We start from the raw sequence: 17,761 nt of genomic DNA on the forward strand, positions 1-17,761 counted from the left end.
AAATATTTAAAATTTATTTTACCTTGTATAAAAAAATAAATAAAATAAAATAAAATAAGATAAAATAAAATAAAAAAAAGCGATGCATCAGATAAAAGCTTTTGCTGCAAAGTGGCACACATCTACTAGAAGCCTCCATTTTTCGTTATCCCTTCTCCATCGACAGTTCCCCATAGCAAATGCAAGCAGTTCTCGCAGCCATGGCGGCGCAATCCCTCATCTCTGCCTCCCCTTCCACCTACATCCAAGTGTCCCCCTTCTCAATTTCTTCCCCTCCGCCTTCCCTAATCTCCTCCTTCCATGGCGCCTCTCTCAAGCTACCTCGCCACTCCCTCTCCCTAGCAGCCTCCGTCGCCCCCAAGCCTTTTGTTGTCGTTGCCGCTACAAAGAAAGCCGTCGCCGTTCTCAAGGGTACTTCCAATGTTGAAGGCGTCGTCACGCTGACCCAAGAAGACGATGGTCTGTACACACTCTATCAATAGCTCTTTTGCCTCATCGTATCGTAGTGGGTTTCTCGTAGTTTAGGATTGAGGGTTCGAATCGATATTTGGTATTTGATTTATGGGGGATTGAATTAAATGGCTGGGGTAATTGGAGTTGCCGTGGGGATTTTGAGGTTTATTTGGCGCCTAATTTCGAAGATTGACGTTGACTTTATTTGGAATGTGATTGAGCTTAGTGGAGTTTTTTTAATTTCTGCCTGCGTTGCTTTCTTCTTGACTGTTCTGTTATTTTTTGTCATAATGTATTAGTATGCGCGTAAGTTGACTTTTAAAAATAAACGAATATGATTGTTTTGATTTTATGATGTTTACTTCTCGTAGGATTCTGTTGTCTTGTTGGCCTGTACACTATGATTATTCTAGAACCAAAAAGCTTTTGAGGGCACATCCCCTTCAGAAAATTTCAACTATTAAGGCAATAATACTGTTAGGATTATTGAGAGGAGTAGTCCCAAGTTGAGTAATTAAGAGAAAGATCATTGGTTTATAAGTAAGGAACACTATCTTCATTGAGTGAAGCCTTTTAGGGAAACTAAAAGCAAAACCATGAGAGCTTATGTGCAAAGTGGACAATATCATAGCATTGTGGAGGTTCGTGGTTTCTAACAATGACAACAATGACAACAATGACGATTAGAATGAAAATGATAATAGTAATAGTAGTTGCAATATTGTGATTCTGAAAAATGTTGTATTGTTTCTAGGTCCAACAACAGTAAATGTTCGTATTACCGGGCTCACGGAAGGGCTTCATGGATTCCATCTTGTAAGTAATTTGGCATTGACTGACATGATCTATGGGCTTGTTGTTTTAATCAATCTACCTTCTTGTTTCCTTCTGTAGCATGAGTATGGAGACACAACAAATGGATGCATTTCTACAGGTAGTGTATGATCCATTGTCCATATTTGATTTTGATCCTTCTGTACCAAGAAGTTTTATTCTATCTAGCGAGGTTGTATTTTTGTCTCTCTTCAATTGTTTATGTATGATTTTCAATTATAGGACCACATTTCAATCCTAATAAGTTAACTCATGGAGCTCCTGAGGACGAAATCCGTCATGCGGGTGACCTGGGAAACATTGTTGCCAAGGCTGATGGTATCTGCTTCTTCTTTCTGAAAGGTTCTTTTATTTTATGTTTCATGGATTTGTAACTTCTAATGCACCAATATATTGTTTCTTGATATACAGGAGTAGCGGAGGCAACCATTGTAGATAATCAGGTACCTCTATTCGATCCGTATCTGTCATCATCACAATCCATATGCTCAGAATTATTGCTGTCTTTCATCATGAATGGCATCGCAATAACTATAAATGTTGATGGTGGCAATGCCGCTGATAAAACTTCTTATATATATTGTACATGCATGTATTCATGACTGCAATTACCTTAGTATTGACAAGTTCAAAGGAAAAATTATGTTCAAGCCTTTATTTTAGATCTGCCCCTCTAACATACTCAGTTATTAATTCCTGATCTGTAGATTCCTCTCAGTGGCCCCAACTCCGTAGTTGGAAGAGCCTTTGTGGTACATGAGCTTGCGGATGATCTTGGAAAAGGTATGTTCTGTTCGTCGTTTCCATTTAGTTACATTTTTCACCTCCTTTTCGTTCCTTTTCATTTGATTAACCTACTCTAGCGATTTATCAAACAAACTAAAAGAATTGAAAATAAGTTAATTTATGTTCTTGTTATCTTAGCTTCAGTTGTGTTTAATAGAATAAAATGTAGTGCTATTAATTAAATTATGAGAAAAAAATATTTTAGTTCCCTTTTATAGATAGAACTGCAATATAGCTGCTGATAGCGATGTCTGCACCACTTACCCTCGGATTTTTTTTGCTTGACTATCAAAATTCAATATTTGTTCTCATTTCTTCTGGTTATGATTATGTAGGAGGTCATGAACTCAGTTCAACCACAGGCAACGCTGGTGGAAGATTGGCATGTGGTATGCAAACATAAACTTCTTTTTTCTTCTCTCTCAAGAGTCCCGTGTTCTTTTTTCCCCATGCATGCCATGGCATATATCTTTATAAGACTGCTTTGGTGATCAATTTGTTCGATTTAAATAGAATATATAAGTTATAAACATGGGTGAACTATTCGACTATTTAAATTCTTTCTTATATCTGGTGGGTTTCATTTCCTTTAATACTTTCCAGCGGATTTCATCCCTATCTCATATCATCCCAAAGAACAAGAATTTCAGATTTCAAACAATGTTCCATTTCCTCCTCCTCCTTCCCAATTTCATTAGTTAATATTGCAGAAAGAACAAAGTTATTACTTGTTCAAAAAGAACTAACTTGTTACTGGTGACTTGGTGGATGTTGAAGGCCTACGGTATACATTACTGAACTGATCTACCTTATTGAATACTGACTGACCTCTGGCTCTACGATGCAAGGAGATTCATAGCTTTATTTCAAATTCTCAGTCCTTATAATCATTTTGCTGTTGTGTATGCCTCATGCCCTGTGTGCTCTTTAATATGCAAGGAAGCTGAGTGAATACAGTATGCTTTAATTCAAATTCTCAGCTATGCATAGAGACCATGTGGTTTTCTTGTATATTTTATGAATTGCACGGCTTATTTCATTTATCAGACCCTTTGTGTAGGTAGATATGTGGTCTAAAAGTCTCTGCGCTGGCTATTGTTCTGATAGCCTGGCATGACATTTTTCCACCTTGTAGAAGTACTTTCAATAGAATCTAGTAACTTAGAAATGGGTTAATCAAGTTAAAATACTTCTGCTGAATGCATCAACATAGTTAACGTATAACTGTTCTAAACGCTTACATTAGCAGCTAATCAAACTGTCAACCTATTGCTTTGCTTGAGTGCCATGGTAGTAAACCACTGGCAATAGTAAAATCCAGACATTCCCTATTTGCTTCTAGATGCCTAAATATTGTCTTCTCAATGGTTTTTCATCCAGAATATGTGCTAACTGCTGATACAAGAGAATCTCAATCTTTTTTCTACCTATTTCTCGTCTTTGCAGGTGTCGTCGGGCTGACTCCCGTGTAATGGCAACATACGAACTGCTAGCCTACAAGGTCATGAGCTATACGGGCACTGTTGGCAGCTTGTTGTCACCCGCTTCTCCACAGGCATGAGTTTCTTTTCTCTTGCCTAGCACATATATTGCCTTGGGAAGACGGTTCAATTGTTTTCACGTTGATATCTGTTTTACTGTGGCTTCCATTAGTTGAATAAAATTGACTTGCTACTTCTGAGATATAATGATCTTCCTTTCACCTTGGCTGGATATCCCACCTCACTGCTTCTCTCCTCCATGTTTGTGACTTTCTGAAATCTTAACCAATAATAGAAGTAACTAAACAGGAAAGTTGTTCAATCAACAAACAACAAACTAGGTTTTGTGAACACAAACTAAAAACAAAGTTAGCTTGCAAATTGTTAAGTTTATGGATCCACTTGCCTCTCTTTCCATATCATGTGGGTTTCAAGTACTTGGCTCCAAGTTCATTACATGTGAAGGTAGCAATCCATTGTTGTGGATGGGACACGTAGAAGGTACTTTTGATGCCAATGTCATTCTTGTTGGAAAAGCCAAACAAAATCATAACCAAAGCAACCCAATTTTCCAATTACATGAGAAGAAAACAAATTCAGAATAATAATAATAATTCTGGCAACCTGATCCTAATTAGGCAGCCACTCATGTCTCCTTCATTTGTTCATAAACGTTCAACAGTTCAATAGCACCAAAAGCCCCTTGATAGGATTAGGACCTGTCCTAATCAACCAACTATGCGGCACTCTTCTGCCCTCTTATTAGTTTCTTTTCCTTTTTGTTTTATCCCTTTTCTTATGCAAACCTCCTAACTTATTTGATACCTAAATTAGTCGTTTTTTTTTAATTCCTTAGTTTTTAGAAATGTCTATTAGGTCTCTAGACTTTGAATATTATATCCAATAAGTCTCTAAATTCTACAAAACTTTTGATTATGTGTTGGGTAGAGGTTCACAACATATTTGGCCTTATAGACTGACCTACTAGACACGAAGTTAAAATTTCAATGAGATTTAGACCTAAAAGACACCAATTCAACGTTCAAAAACACTTTTTAAAGTTTGGAATAAAACAAAGATGATTTAGAACTCAACCACCGGATACAAAAAGGGAAAAAGTGTTAGGAAAAAGTGCTAAACCCACAAAAAGACTAAGAAAATTAAATAGCTATAACTTCCAATGAACACCAAATTGAGTGTGTTGTGAAATGGTTGGTTCATCATAATATGTGGTTGGAGTTGCTCTTCACGAGGCCACATGGAGTTTCATTCACCAACTCAATCACAACCAAACCCTAACTTTAGGCTTGCGGTTGGCTTCGACTCATTTTCTTGCCCCAATCTACTTCTCAAACTCGTCAATATCACCATTCTATCATACCCTCACCACTAGGAATAGAAAGAGTTGGGATTTAATGGCATAAAGTGTCCGATTCAATTTCCTAATATATATAAAACCCCTAAATTATTCTTAATTATTTTAAAGTACAGTAGGAGTAGGGATGGATTGGGTTGTAACCTTATTTCTGATTTGACGGATTGACTGAGTTGACCCGACTGAGAAAATGTTAGCCTACGAATCGAACCAAATTTTAAGAAACTCAACTCAACTCAAACCCAACCTTTATAATGTAAGTTAGGTAGTCGAAATTGGTCCAGTTATCGGTCATATGAACATCCTTAAGTAAGGAACACCCAAATCAAAGTTGGCCACTTAAGTATTGACTAATTCAATTGAGGGTTTGAAGCATGAAAATGAAGCAAAATCTTAAATAATGGATTAATTTAAGAAAAGGGTATCTTTTTTCCTCCTTAATTAATAATATTAAGATGAAGATTAAGAGGGTTAATTTAGGTTTAGTGCTAAATCAAGGTTTTCAAATTAAGTAGTTGAGATCTAGTTAGAAGGAGAGAATGTGGCTTGCACAATACTCCCCTTCCTTGGCTACCTTATAAGATAAGATAATGCTTTTGAGTAAAGTATGAACCATTTGAAAACTTTTTATTCTCTCTCTCTCTCTCTAAATATATACATATATATATATACATATAGTGTGAGAAAATTACATTATTGGATTAGTTAAGTGTTAATAATGATTATAAAATTGGGTATGACTTTGTTATACAATTTGGTCCTTTGTTTAGAGGTAAGCAAAGTCTCCATCCATGCTTGAAAAATAAGGAAGAAAAGTAGACACCCACCCCCCACTTTTTTCATTCTATATACTTACATGCACGTTTACGATTCTTCTTACTATTAAGCAACCAATTATCGAAACTCAGTCAAAAAGGTCAAATGATGCCATCACCCGGCTCGTTTTCTTTTTAATTATACATATTTTGTAACCAAACATACCAAATCAGCTCATTTTTCTCCCAGGGTTTGTGCTAATTTTGAGTTTGGTTGAAGTCGGTTTAGTTTTCGGCCAAATAAGTATAGCTCCCGAAACAAATCAATAGACCTAAATGACCCAAATTGTTAAAAGAAGTAAAACACGCTCCCTAGAGTTCGGAAGACGAATCAATAGCGTGCCAATAACCGAGAAGGGAAAGGTCCCATGTGCAGTCCCAATGTTATGTATACTGCAAGGAGCCCACTCCCATAAGGGGCAGGTAATCCAACCTATCTAAACCTAGTGGGTGTGTGACAAAGTAGCTCACTGAGTGTAAGACGTTCTCAATTTCACCCACTCCATAGTCCACACAATTAAATTTTATCAAACTAATTAATCTAACATTATCTTCGAAATGGGTCCTCATAACTCAAAATATTGCAAATTAGTCCTTACATAAAGAACTAATTAAAAACATGGCTCACACTACTAGCAACTATATAACCACTCTTTATTATTTAAAGAGTGGTTATGAATATATTTATTTCCCCCATCTTTTACACTCATATTATGAATATATTTTTTTATTATAAAGTTTTAATTCATACAATACCTTGATAATTAATCCATATAATCATAGTAATATATATATATATATATTTGAGTAGTGGAAGTGGAAGTAAGGTGGAGCAGCTTAAAGTCAAGCCTGGATTTAATTTAAATTTATGAACAACGCATCCAAGCGATTAGGGAGACTTAATTAAATTAATTAGGGCCGTCTAATCATGGGGATGTGGTGTCAAATACTGAATCAAACCACAAATTTCACTTAATTAATTAATTAATTATAATTAGGATGTATCAAAGTAAGTGTAGGGACGACCCGACCTATTCTTTTATTTTTTTTTATTATTTACTATTATTATTATTATTAATTAATGTTAAGACAGTTCGGTAATGTAATTAAAACATATCACATGTAATTGCCCAACTTTGAGACCTTATTAATATTGACTACACTCGAAAATAATTAATATTTGGGTTTTATTTTTATAATATATATTTATTATCTTAAAATTACTAATTAATCGATGTGTCAGAAAATTATTGGTCTGGTTGCTATTTTATATTTTGTTTTTTTTTTTTAATTTTTATTAAGAAAATTAGTTAGTTGGGAACTTGGGATTTGACAAGTCTTTTGTTTGGTTTGAAGGGAACTCGGGTCGACCCGATTCTTTATCGGGTTTTCCACCAGCTTTATGGTAATTTTAAAAAGTAATTTATAAGATAATGATTTAAAATATATTAATTTTAAAAGTATTAGGCATAATTTAAATATGTTATTTTATTTTCTTTTTTTCTTAAGCTTTTATTATTGACCATATTTATTTTTTATATATTGATTATGACTTTGCTTAAGTTTTTTTTTTTTTTTTTTTCTCGTGTAAAAATGTTGATGAAAATTTAATACTATGGCTTAAACTGCTATTAGATCTGAAAATTATACCATAACCGAGGTGGAATCTCACTCTAATTTTTTATTGTGCGAATTAATTTGTATTGTGATTAGGTCTGAGATTTCATGTTTATTGGAGTGGGAAACGAAACATTCCTTATAAAGTGTGAAAATCTCTTCCTAATAAACATGTTTTAAAACTGTGAAGTTGACGGTGATATGTAATGAGCTAAAGTGGACAATATCTGGTAGTGGTGGACTTATAAGAGCTAGACACTGGACGTTGGGCCTCCAAGGGGGTTTCCTTATAAGGGTGTGGAAACCTCTCTTTAGTAGACGTGTTTTAAAATCATGAGACTGACGATAATATGTAATGAGCCAAAGTGGACAATATATACTAACAGTGAACTTGGACTGTTACAAATGGTATTAGAGCGAGACACTAGGCGGTGTGCCAACGAGGACATTGGCCTCCAAGGGGGTTTTCTTATAAGGGTGTGGAAACCTCTCTCTAGTAGACGCGTTTTAAAATCGTGAGACTGACGGCGATACGTAATGAGCTAAAGCGGACAATATCTACTGACGGTGAGCTTGGACTGTTACAAATGGTATCAGAGCCAGACACCAGGCGGTGTGCTAGTGACGCCTTCGAGTCTCCCTAGAGTGTGAAAACCTTTTCATAGTAGACGCGTTTTAAAACTGTGAAACTGACGCGGACACATAACGACTCGGTGTGCTAGGGTGTGAAAACCTCTTCCTAGTAGACGCGTTTTAAAACTGTGAAACTGACGCAGATACATAACGACCCGGTGTGCTAGCGAGGACTTTGGACCTCCCCGATATATAACGAGCCAAAATAGACAATATCGGGTAGTAGTGGACATGGGTTGTTACATTAGTTCTACAATAACATCGTTTTGTTGGTCTCGGGGAATTAATAATTGGAGTACGTTGAATTGACGTAGAAAGAAGGAAAGAATATGAGTAAGATTGGGAAGTTAGAATAAGTTAGAATAAATTGAAATTAGTAAGTTATACGTAATGAACTCATTCACAAGCACACAACCAAACCCTTTCAAACCAATCCTATATTACCTTTCCTTGTTTCTAACATTTTGGCTTACCCAATTAAGGTTGACACTTGAAGCAACCAAAATTAAAAATAATAATAAAAATAATAAACAAATAAAAAGCCCATTCTTACCCTTGCATTGCATTCAACCCCAGGCTCACGAGTGGGCGGCTTTCAACCCCTCGTTGCCAATATATATTACACCATTGCCCACTCTCTCACTCCTCACTCCTCTCTCTCTCTCCTACTTTTCTCACTCCTTTACTTCCCAAGTTTTGATTTTGATTGCTTTCATGGAAACCCCACAAGAGTTTATGGGATCTAACGATCAAATTCATATAATTCCGGTTAAATCCCACCGGAACAAACGTATGAAGCTTCTTTCCGGCGGTGCTGATGCTACTTCCTCCTCCTCTTGTGGCGGCGGCGGCGCCGGAGATGAGTTTGCTGCCTCTTCTTCTGTCTCCGACGAGGTTAGTACCGAGGAGGAGGAGGATATGGCCAATTGTTTGATTCTTTTGGCTCAAGGAGATACCCACCGCCGGCCGAGCCAAATTACAAACAAAAGGCTGAATTTTGAGAAGCCCAAAGCTGGATTTTATGTTTATGAGTGCAAGACTTGTAATCGGAGCTTCCCTTCTTTTCAAGCCCTCGGCGGGCATCGTGCTAGCCACAAAAAGCCTAAGCCGATCACTGCCGTGGAAGAATCAGAAGAGCCACAACAAGTCAACAAGGCTATCCCGATCGCCGCCGCCGCCGCCGTCCAAATTCCGATCAAGACAGAGACAACAACAAATTCCCAAACACAAAAGTCGGGGAAAATTCACGAGTGTTCTATATGTGGATTGGAATTCAGTTCAGGACAAGCATTGGGAGGACACATGAGAAGACACAGAACAACCGCCGTGTCGACAAACACCGACCAACATGATCATAAGCGACGGAACATTCTAGAGCTGGATCTGAACCTGCCGGCGCCGGAGGAGGATCTCCGGGAGACAAAGTTTCAATTTACGACAACCCCACAAGCAATAGTGTTCGCAGCTCCAACACTTGTGGATTGTCACTATTGAAAAACAGGATCAAATTCAAAGAAATCCCAATATGAAATCGTGTTTTAATTTAGCTTTTCATTTGATTATATACAGTGATTAAATATTCTTTGAAGCAATATATGAATATTTGGGTATCTATAACTATTGAAGCTGAATGAATCCAAATACTTTGAGTAAGAGCGGTTGGTTGGTTTGGTTGGTTTGGTGTTCTAATTTGGTTACCTTTCACTCACGAAAAGTGGTTGATTTTTTGGTACTTTTTTTTTTTTTTTCTCTTTCAAAGTTTCTTGCCGATCAAACTTTTTAGCACTTACCCAACACTTACCCATAAAGAAAGATCGAATTTTTATGGGCAATTTTAGTAAATTAAAACTTTTTAACACTTACCCATAAAAAAAAAATGGATTTTTTATGGGAAATTTTAGTGAATTAGAACCTTTTAACACTAACCCATAAAAAAAATCTATTTTTTTTTTTTGTGGAAGTTTTAGTGAATTAAAACTTTTTAAAGCTAACCCATAAAAAAAATCGAATTTTTATGGGAAATTTTAGTGAATTGAAACTTTTTAACACTGACCCATAACAAAAAGATGGGTTTTTTTATGGAAATTTTGAGTGAATTAAAACTTTTTAACACTGACCCATAGAAAAGATCGAATTTTTATGGGAAATTTTAATGAATTACCACTTTTTAACACTAACCCATTAGAAAATATCGAATCTTTTATAGAAATTTTGAGTGAATTAAAACATTTGAACACTAACCCATAAAAAAAGATTGAATTTTTATGGAAAATTTGAGTGAATGAAACCTTTTTAACACTGACCCATAAAAAAAAGATTGAATTTTTATGGAAATTTTGAGTGAATTGCAAAAAGGCATTAATTTGTGAAGTGAGAAAAGTAAGTAAAAGAAGGAAATTAGGAAGTGTGATGGGTAGGGTTTGGCAGCTCCACCACCACATCTCGACGTCCCATTGGATTAGGTTCTTTCTTTTCATATGCTTTGCTTTGCTTTGCTTCTACATATGCTTCTCTTTCTCTCTCTCTCTCTCTCTCTCTCTCTCTCTCTCTCATATTAAATGACAAGAAATACATGGATGTCAGGCTGAATGGATCCACCTGTCACTTTCTCTCTCTAAAACTGAGTTTGGGTTGGGATTTTTCTTTTTATTTTATTTTATTTTATTTTAAAAAAAAAAAAATTAAGAAAATAATACAGCTCAGTTTTAGTTTCTAACCCTAACTGTTACATCTAAGCGAAGTGACCAACTGTATATTATATCCCTTATTTTAGAAGCTGGCTTTTAATCAATATCCGAAGACAGCGGTGGGTCCCATTACTTCTCTGTGTGGGACCCACTCCCCCTATGTTCCCTACCACAACCATTGGGCTTGGATAAGTGGGCCTCCTCTCTGGTCCATTCCATCATTTGGGCCCACATTCTGTTTTTTTTTTCTTTTTTTCTTTTTTTTTTTTCTGGTCGTGCCTCACTCACCATGCATGTATAGGAGTACTGATGCTCGTAATTCTTTTCTTTTTCTTTTTCCATATCAATATTCTTTAGTTTCTAATATATATATATTTTTTAAATGTTTATATGTGAGAAATCACACGTGTTGGGGTTACACGTGTGCCGCTAAGCCAATAAAATATGAAGAAAAATAAATTAGTTTATTGGGTTAAACGTATTATTTGAATTTTTAATATTTATTATCAACTTGAGTATAATTCAACTAATTAAAATATATACCATTGTCTAATCCGTTCTACTAAATGTTGTTGAACTAAAAAAAACTACACGTCCTCTTAGATTTTAATAGTAATTATTCTCGTTAATACGATATGGATTGAAGAAACGTCTATAAACAAGATTTGAATTATTTGAAGTACGAGATTAGGTAAAAGTTAGGAAGGTTCTAACACATATGAAAGAATTGCATAGTTTCGGGGTGTAAAATAAAAGAATTGAGGTTCATGGTTGGCACATGTTTGCATCAAGGTAAGGCCATCTTGTCACACATCAATTTTAGTACTTAGATTTTACAGAACATAAAGACGCTATTTTGGAACATGATTTGATTTATACATAAAATTAAAGCTGTAATTGGAAAAGGGTATAATTGGAATTTAGGTGTAAAATAAACATCGAGGACTGGACAGGGAACTGCTGCCTAATCCGACCGACAACTGCTGTGTTCTGTCGGCTAAGTGTACTTTGGTTTTAATTTGGACACGTTCTGCCAACATGCGAACACAAAAGCTTATATTTCAACTTTTTATTGTATACTTTTAAAAAGTGCTTATTTGTTACAAACAATATTAATGTTCTTTATATCTTTTTATAAAGGCCTAACCTAATAGGAATATTTTTTAGAATTTAATATTCGAATATCCATACTATTTTCTTATTTTTATAATTTTACAATTTTAAATACTTATTTAAAATATAATTTTCCAAATTGTTTAACGTTCAGTTGCTGTGGTGTAGTGGTTATCACGTTAGTCTTACACACTAAAGGTCCCCAGTTCGATCCTGGGCAGCAACATTTTTATTCTATATTTTTTTTGAACTTGCAAGTTATGATACTAAGATAGTTTTATGCTTGAAAGTTAAGTAATTGAGGGCCTGAGAGGGGTTTTTCCCCTTTAATTATCAAATACATTCCATGCTTTCTCCCCAAAACAAAAACAAACCGTAATCATTCCTCGAATCTTTCGTAAAGTTACAACACTACAAAAAACGATATTTATTCAGAAGTTAATAAGTTCAAGTTTGTGAGCCTAACATTCAGAAGCTTATATTAGTATATTTTGATTTTGCAGAGAAATAAATGATATAAACTTCATGTTCTATGCGTTTCATTCGTAAGCTAGTAACGGTTAACTCGAGAGGTGTATCTATGTAGCCTAGGAATGGTCTGAAATAACAGAAAATAACTTCTTTGAGCAAGTTCGATGGTCGGGTCCAACGTCTCGGGAACCAGTGTTTGGCCTGTGGTGGAAGTGGCTTTGCTGGATCAATACTGGCTTTCTGGAAGAACTGGATGATAAACCTTTCCTACATTAAGTTGAGCAAATTCATGCATTGTAAGGCATAAAGTTGAGAGTAGTAAATGATTTCATTTACTTACGCCATGTTCAAGGGAAATGCTAAGCCAGCAGATGCAAAGGCTATCAATCCAGTGGCAACGATAATATCTATCTGTGATCTGAATACAAACCTACAGAATGAGTGAAAATATTCAGTTGGAAAAGTTATGGGCGGAGCAATTCTAATGGTAATATGGGTGTAAGATCTCACATCAGTTGGAGAGGGAACGAAGCATTCCTTCTAAGGGCGTAGAAGCCTCTCCCTCTCCCCAGGAGAACACATTTTAAAACCTTTAGGGGAATCTCAAGAGGGAAAGCCCAAAGAGGACAATGCTAGGGCTGTTACAAATGGTATCAGAGCCAATCACCGAACGGTGTGAGGCATTGATCGGAGTAGGGCTAGATCCTCTCTATAATGCGTTTTAAAATCGTGAAACTAATGACAATATGTAATGGGCTAAAACGGAAAATATCTGCTAGCGGTGGTTGGAGAGGGGAATGAAGCATTCCTTACCGGGTATGAGAATCTCTCTCTAGCACTATAAAGGAAAGTCTAGAACTATAAAGGAAAGTCTAGAAGGAAAAGCAAAAAAAAAAATAACAATATCTATTAGCGGTGAACTTGAACTATACAACGAACAGGTCTAGTGATGGTGAAGTAAACAAGTTGTCAAATAACAGATCTTTTCGTTAAAGAAAGTAAAACAAAAAGGCCTCATATACACATCGTGGAGTCAAAACAGTAACGCATACAACAATGAATGTTGTGTCAACTCAACCTACAACGAGCTTTATCTAACATGAAAGCACCCACCAACTTGAATTGAGTAGAGGAAGGAAATACTCCCAGAAATCAAATCAAATCAAATGAAGGCTCAACAAAGTGGTATATATCGACAACGAGGTTACTTCTAGCGACTTTATGATGAACAATATTCAGTTCATACAAATATCTTCCAAATTTTCTTGCCGACAATATGCTCATATTGGGAGATAAATGTATCAAATACTCTAAATTTGATATCATTATCAAAACAACAAAACAATGACAATATCACTTGTGTAATCATGCAGCATTCTCAGTTAATAACCAAGAAAGAAGAATAACAATCTACGCCTGGGGTTTACAATTACAACCATTAGAGTAAATCAAATGTGTTCATAGAAACAAATGGCAAGACAAGCAATCGAATGAAATAAAAGGCAATCGAATGAAATAAAAGGCAATCGAATGAAAATCTGCAGAAATGCATTCTAGAACGAATTTGGGACACCAAAAGAAAGGAAATGAAACGGAAGGTTGAATAAATAATTTAGTTCTAAATTCGATGAAGTCCTTCCCGGTCCAAACATGATTTGAAATTGAAATTTACTGGAATCCTCTTTCAATCATTCAATAACAAAGCATCATCTTCTAACCTTAACCAGTCATTGACTCTCTCTCACCAAAACCGCCCAATCAAAATAACTCTCCAATCTAAATCCAAATTTCGCATCCCCATGTCAACGCCCCGCGGCTCGCCGCTGCCGCCGACCGGAAACCGCGCCTCTTCCGACGCCGCTCCCGAACCCCTAACCCAATCCCAGAAAAATCAACTTCAAGTCCATTTCACCGACGAAGACGAACTCGATCTTCTCAATTGCTACCTCGAAGTCGCCGGATCCAAGAATTCTCAGCCCACTCTCGACTCTCCGGCCTTGGACCGCATTGCGACCGCCCTCGGCCACAAATTCAGGCACTCCCACATCGCCGATAAGCTCCACAGGCTCAAACTCCAGTACCACAAATTCGCAAGAACCAAGTCCTTCATCAAAACTCCCCACCACCTACGGATTGTGGAGATTGGGCGCAGCATCTGGGGAAAACCCCACATTCCCAGAACAAAACCGCAGGTAATTTCACGCAGAATTAGAGGAAGATCAGTTGCAAGGAAAAAGGGGGTTGATCTGAAGAACTTTCCTGTTCTTGTGAGTGAATTTTCCCGGCAGTTGCCGGGAAATGGAGTGTGGAGAGAGGGGCTGAAGGGAATGGAGGAGTGGAGTTTGAAGGGTATGAATGAGAAGTGGGTTCTGTTGCATATTGAAGAGGCAGAGCTTAAGGCAAGAAGGGCTGCGCTAATACAGCGGCAAATTGGAACAACATTAACTAAAGATTGATTTCGCTTACAATTTCTATTCTCTTTTGGGAACAACAAAGTTCTGTAGCTAATGGCAGAAGTTAGAAACTTAGTAGGTGGTGGGTGCAGTTGTAGTGTATTGCTGTTAAGATCACGATGGTGGAGAGTTTCTCACCAATAAAGGATTCTATGTCAAGACATAGTAATGTTGTTCAATGCTTGAATTTTTATGATTAGTCAAAACAGGGAAACATTTACCTAATTCCAGGAAATCCAACTTTGAGAGATTTTCTTGTTTCAAATGGCTTCTAAATAAGGTGAAAGCCTGAATGTCCTATTTGAGACGAAGCTGAGGATAAAATAAACACAAAAGCAGCAAGTAAATCAAGAATTGGAAGAGATCTAACCTTTTCAAGATTCAGAACATTGAGATTTATGTAAATCGTCCAAATCTCTTTGGCCTAAATCAATAACCAAGAGATTTAAAACAAAATTGACACCAAATCATAGATGTAAGTGGTAGAAAAATCTCACATTCCCTCCATATCAATGCAGGCTTGATGCTGAATTATACCAAAGAAGCAAATGAATCATGGGCTCTTATACTCCACAAGTTCTAATAAGCAAGCAGTTCATTAAAGTTGCAAATTTTCAAGTCTGGATTTTGCAAAAAGAAAAGAAAAGGAGCAAGATAATGATTCATGGTCGATAAAATCTAACTTTTGTTCCAGAAACAGTAAGATTGGGAAAGATGAAGCATATAAACAATTTACCTTAGCACAGAAAGTTAAGGACCAAGATCCATCAAACCCACATCTGGTTCTAAATCCATAGAATTGCAGAGTCAAGCAAAGATACAGAAGCATATATATATATAAGCCACCTCTACAACCATACAGAGTTCAGAGTAAACGTAGAAACTCCAGCATATTTTTTAGGCAGGACGATTGACCACAGATACCAGGAAAGTGCGCACGGTTTTCCATTTTAAAACCTTTATATTGACTGCTTTCTTTCTTGCCAGTAGCACTACACATGATCAGTAAAATGAAACAATCATTTAGCAGCAAGCACGTTCTGTTGAGCGAGGTTCTCCTGCTGCTGTTGGTAGTTCAGGGGCCTCCGGAATAGCATGATATGCGGCTCAGGTCGATGAATAGCATAGTGCACCCACCCACGACTCTGCTGAACTCCAATTGCACGCCACTCATTCTGCACATAGGATTGATTATTTATAGGATTAGGAGTACAACAACATGCTTTCCAGTAAATGAGTACTCGAACAGATTTGGGAAGCACCCTTTTGTTTAGAACAATGATTAACTTATGTTCTTTAAGAAATTCAAGAAAATCAAAAGGAACTGACGTATAATGAACGATATTCCTGTGCCTATGCTAATTGTAAAGTCCATTGCTCACTAGTTGCACACAGAGAATGCACGATTGAGAGGCCGGGATGGTTCTATCGCAACAGTCTTAAGCCCTGGATTATCAATCCTATTTGATATATCTATTATGCGAAATATACATAAACACCGTTTCAATTTTCAACAATCATCTGCCAGATGAAGAGCGAAAAATCAAGATCGCCATGAAAAGTTTAAAAGACTAGAAAACAACGTAACAAAAATTTCTTAGAGTGAAAGAGAGAGAATTCAGTCTAAACAAGGATAATGCATTTATTAATCCTGATTTAAGAATCCAACTATCGAATTCAATTTTTTAAAAAAACAATCAGAGAATGCTTCCCTTTGCAACAAAATCAATAGGCATAAATAAAGAATAAGACTAAATTGCTTACTTCCGAGAGAAGGCGATTCTTCGGAAGCAACTTTGCCACATCGGGTGGGAGCACCACATGCCTGTATCAATCAATATAGTTAGCCATTGAATACAAAGAACTAAACACTTCCAAACAATTCTCCGAGACGAGAAACTGAGAGTAAGAATCCAAGACCTATACTCGTAAGTATCATCGAAGTACTTCTCAGAGTACTGAATCTGACCCATCTACCAGAACTTAAGCTTCGGCTTCCCGAGAGAATTACAAAAACAGGTAGAGCGGAGATTCGACGGTTCCGATCCCCAAAATGAAACGATATTTAAACAGAAAACTAGAACTGAACTAGGGTTGAAGACTGAGCAAAATGGCGCGTTATATACGATTGGAAGCATAGCAATAAATTGCAAATTCGGCCAATCGCTTGTTCCCACGTGTAACCCGATAAGGACTGGACAGCATGGAATTCTTCTGCGGTGCAGCATTTTGCCACGTGCTCATTTTTCTTTACAAAGAGTATCTATCATTTTTTGAATAATTTTTTAGGAAAATAGTTCAATAAATCACTATTTTAAATTTTCCAATAATTCTCTTAAAATATCAACAAAAAAAAACAAAACTAGAGGACCAAAGTATCATATCAAACATAATTTTCAATGCATTCGATACCTTGNATTAAAACATACTTTTCATTAATATTTTTTTAAAAAATCTTTAAATTTCAAATTTTTTTTAAAATATCTAAAAATAATACCATGTGATTAGTATATAATTAAATTAGAAAATACACTCAAACTTTTAAATATAAAAACTTCTTAGTGTTAATATCGCTTTGACTCATTAATCTAGTTTAATACGATCTATGACCCAATATTTATTCATTTCTCCATATTTTTAATCTTTTATGAAATATCAAAACTTTTAAATAAAAATAAAAACTTTCTTATTTCTAAGCATCTTCAAACATTAAAAAAAAATAGGACAAAAAAAATTAAGATTTAATATATATCTCCACGATAAATCTTCTTAANTCCAGAAAAGAATGGCTTCTACCGACAAATTTGGGAAGCTTTCCATGTCTTTGTTCTTCATTCTTTCTGTACACTAAACCAAAAAATGTTAACCCTATGATATTCCTCAGGGTTGTATGACCTTTTTCTCTCTGTACAGTGTACACCCACCAACAAAGGAAAGGAAAGGAAAGGAAATGAATTTAATGGCGTTCGTTCTCTTCTTCTATGTTTCTTCAGCTCTCTGGGTTTGCTGCTGCTGCTGGTGCACTGCTAATAACACGATACTG

At 36.1% G+C, this 17,761-nt stretch overlaps 3 protein-coding genes and 1 non-coding gene across 8 annotated transcripts; 3 read left to right on the forward strand and 1 right to left on the reverse strand.

Moving 5' to 3' along the window:
* The first annotated feature begins 112 nt into the window (after positions 1–112).
* Positions 113–3,775, forward strand: LOC111795762 (superoxide dismutase [Cu-Zn], chloroplastic). Its single transcript, XM_023678333.1, has 8 exons — positions 113–459; positions 1,208–1,269; positions 1,348–1,387; positions 1,510–1,605; positions 1,699–1,730; positions 1,995–2,070; positions 2,409–2,462; positions 3,520–3,775. The coding sequence occupies exons 1-8, from the start codon at positions 180–182 to the stop codon at positions 3,543–3,545; spliced, it is 666 nt and encodes a 221-aa protein (XP_023534101.1). The 5' UTR covers positions 113–179; the 3' UTR covers positions 3,546–3,775.
* Positions 3,776–8,621: 4,846 nt separating this feature from the next.
* Positions 8,622–9,644, forward strand: LOC111795763 (zinc finger protein ZAT5-like). Its single transcript, XM_023678334.1, has one exon. The coding sequence runs from the start codon at positions 8,709–8,711 to the stop codon at positions 9,486–9,488; it is 780 nt and encodes a 259-aa protein (XP_023534102.1). The 5' UTR covers positions 8,622–8,708; the 3' UTR covers positions 9,489–9,644.
* Positions 9,645–11,947: 2,303 nt separating this feature from the next.
* Positions 11,948–12,020, forward strand: TRNAV-UAC. Its single transcript has one exon. It is a non-coding gene; the product is annotated as a tRNA-Val (tRNA).
* A 186-nt stretch (positions 12,021–12,206) lies between these two features.
* Positions 12,207–16,833, reverse strand: LOC111795764 (cyclin-dependent kinases regulatory subunit 1). Of its 5 annotated transcripts, XR_002815246.1 has the most exons (5): positions 16,639–16,833; positions 16,483–16,543; positions 15,455–15,893; positions 15,216–15,338; positions 13,849–15,142 (listed from the first exon to the last, which is right to left on the reverse strand). XR_002815246.1 is itself a non-coding variant. In XM_023678336.1 (3 exons), the coding sequence occupies exons 1-3, from the start codon at positions 15,545–15,547 to the stop codon at positions 12,263–12,265; spliced, it is 435 nt and encodes a 144-aa protein (XP_023534104.1). In that variant the 5' UTR covers positions 15,548–15,636; the 3' UTR covers positions 12,207–12,262. The 5 variants fall into 5 exon arrangements, 3 of the variants coding, with proteins under 3 accessions (XP_023534104.1, XP_023534103.1, XP_023534106.1); XR_002815245.1 differs by having other exon boundaries at positions 13,849–15,338; XM_023678336.1 differs by lacking the exons at positions 13,849–15,142; positions 15,216–15,338; positions 16,483–16,543; positions 16,639–16,833 and adding exons at positions 12,207–12,514; positions 12,606–12,695 and having other exon boundaries at positions 15,455–15,636.
* Positions 16,834–17,761: the final 928 nt, after the last annotated feature.

Source organism: Cucurbita pepo, chromosome LG05 (assembly GCF_002806865.2).
Source record: "Cucurbita pepo subsp. pepo cultivar mu-cu-16 chromosome LG05, ASM280686v2, whole genome shotgun sequence".
Classification (NCBI taxonomy): Eukaryota; Viridiplantae; Streptophyta; class Magnoliopsida; order Cucurbitales; family Cucurbitaceae; genus Cucurbita; species Cucurbita pepo.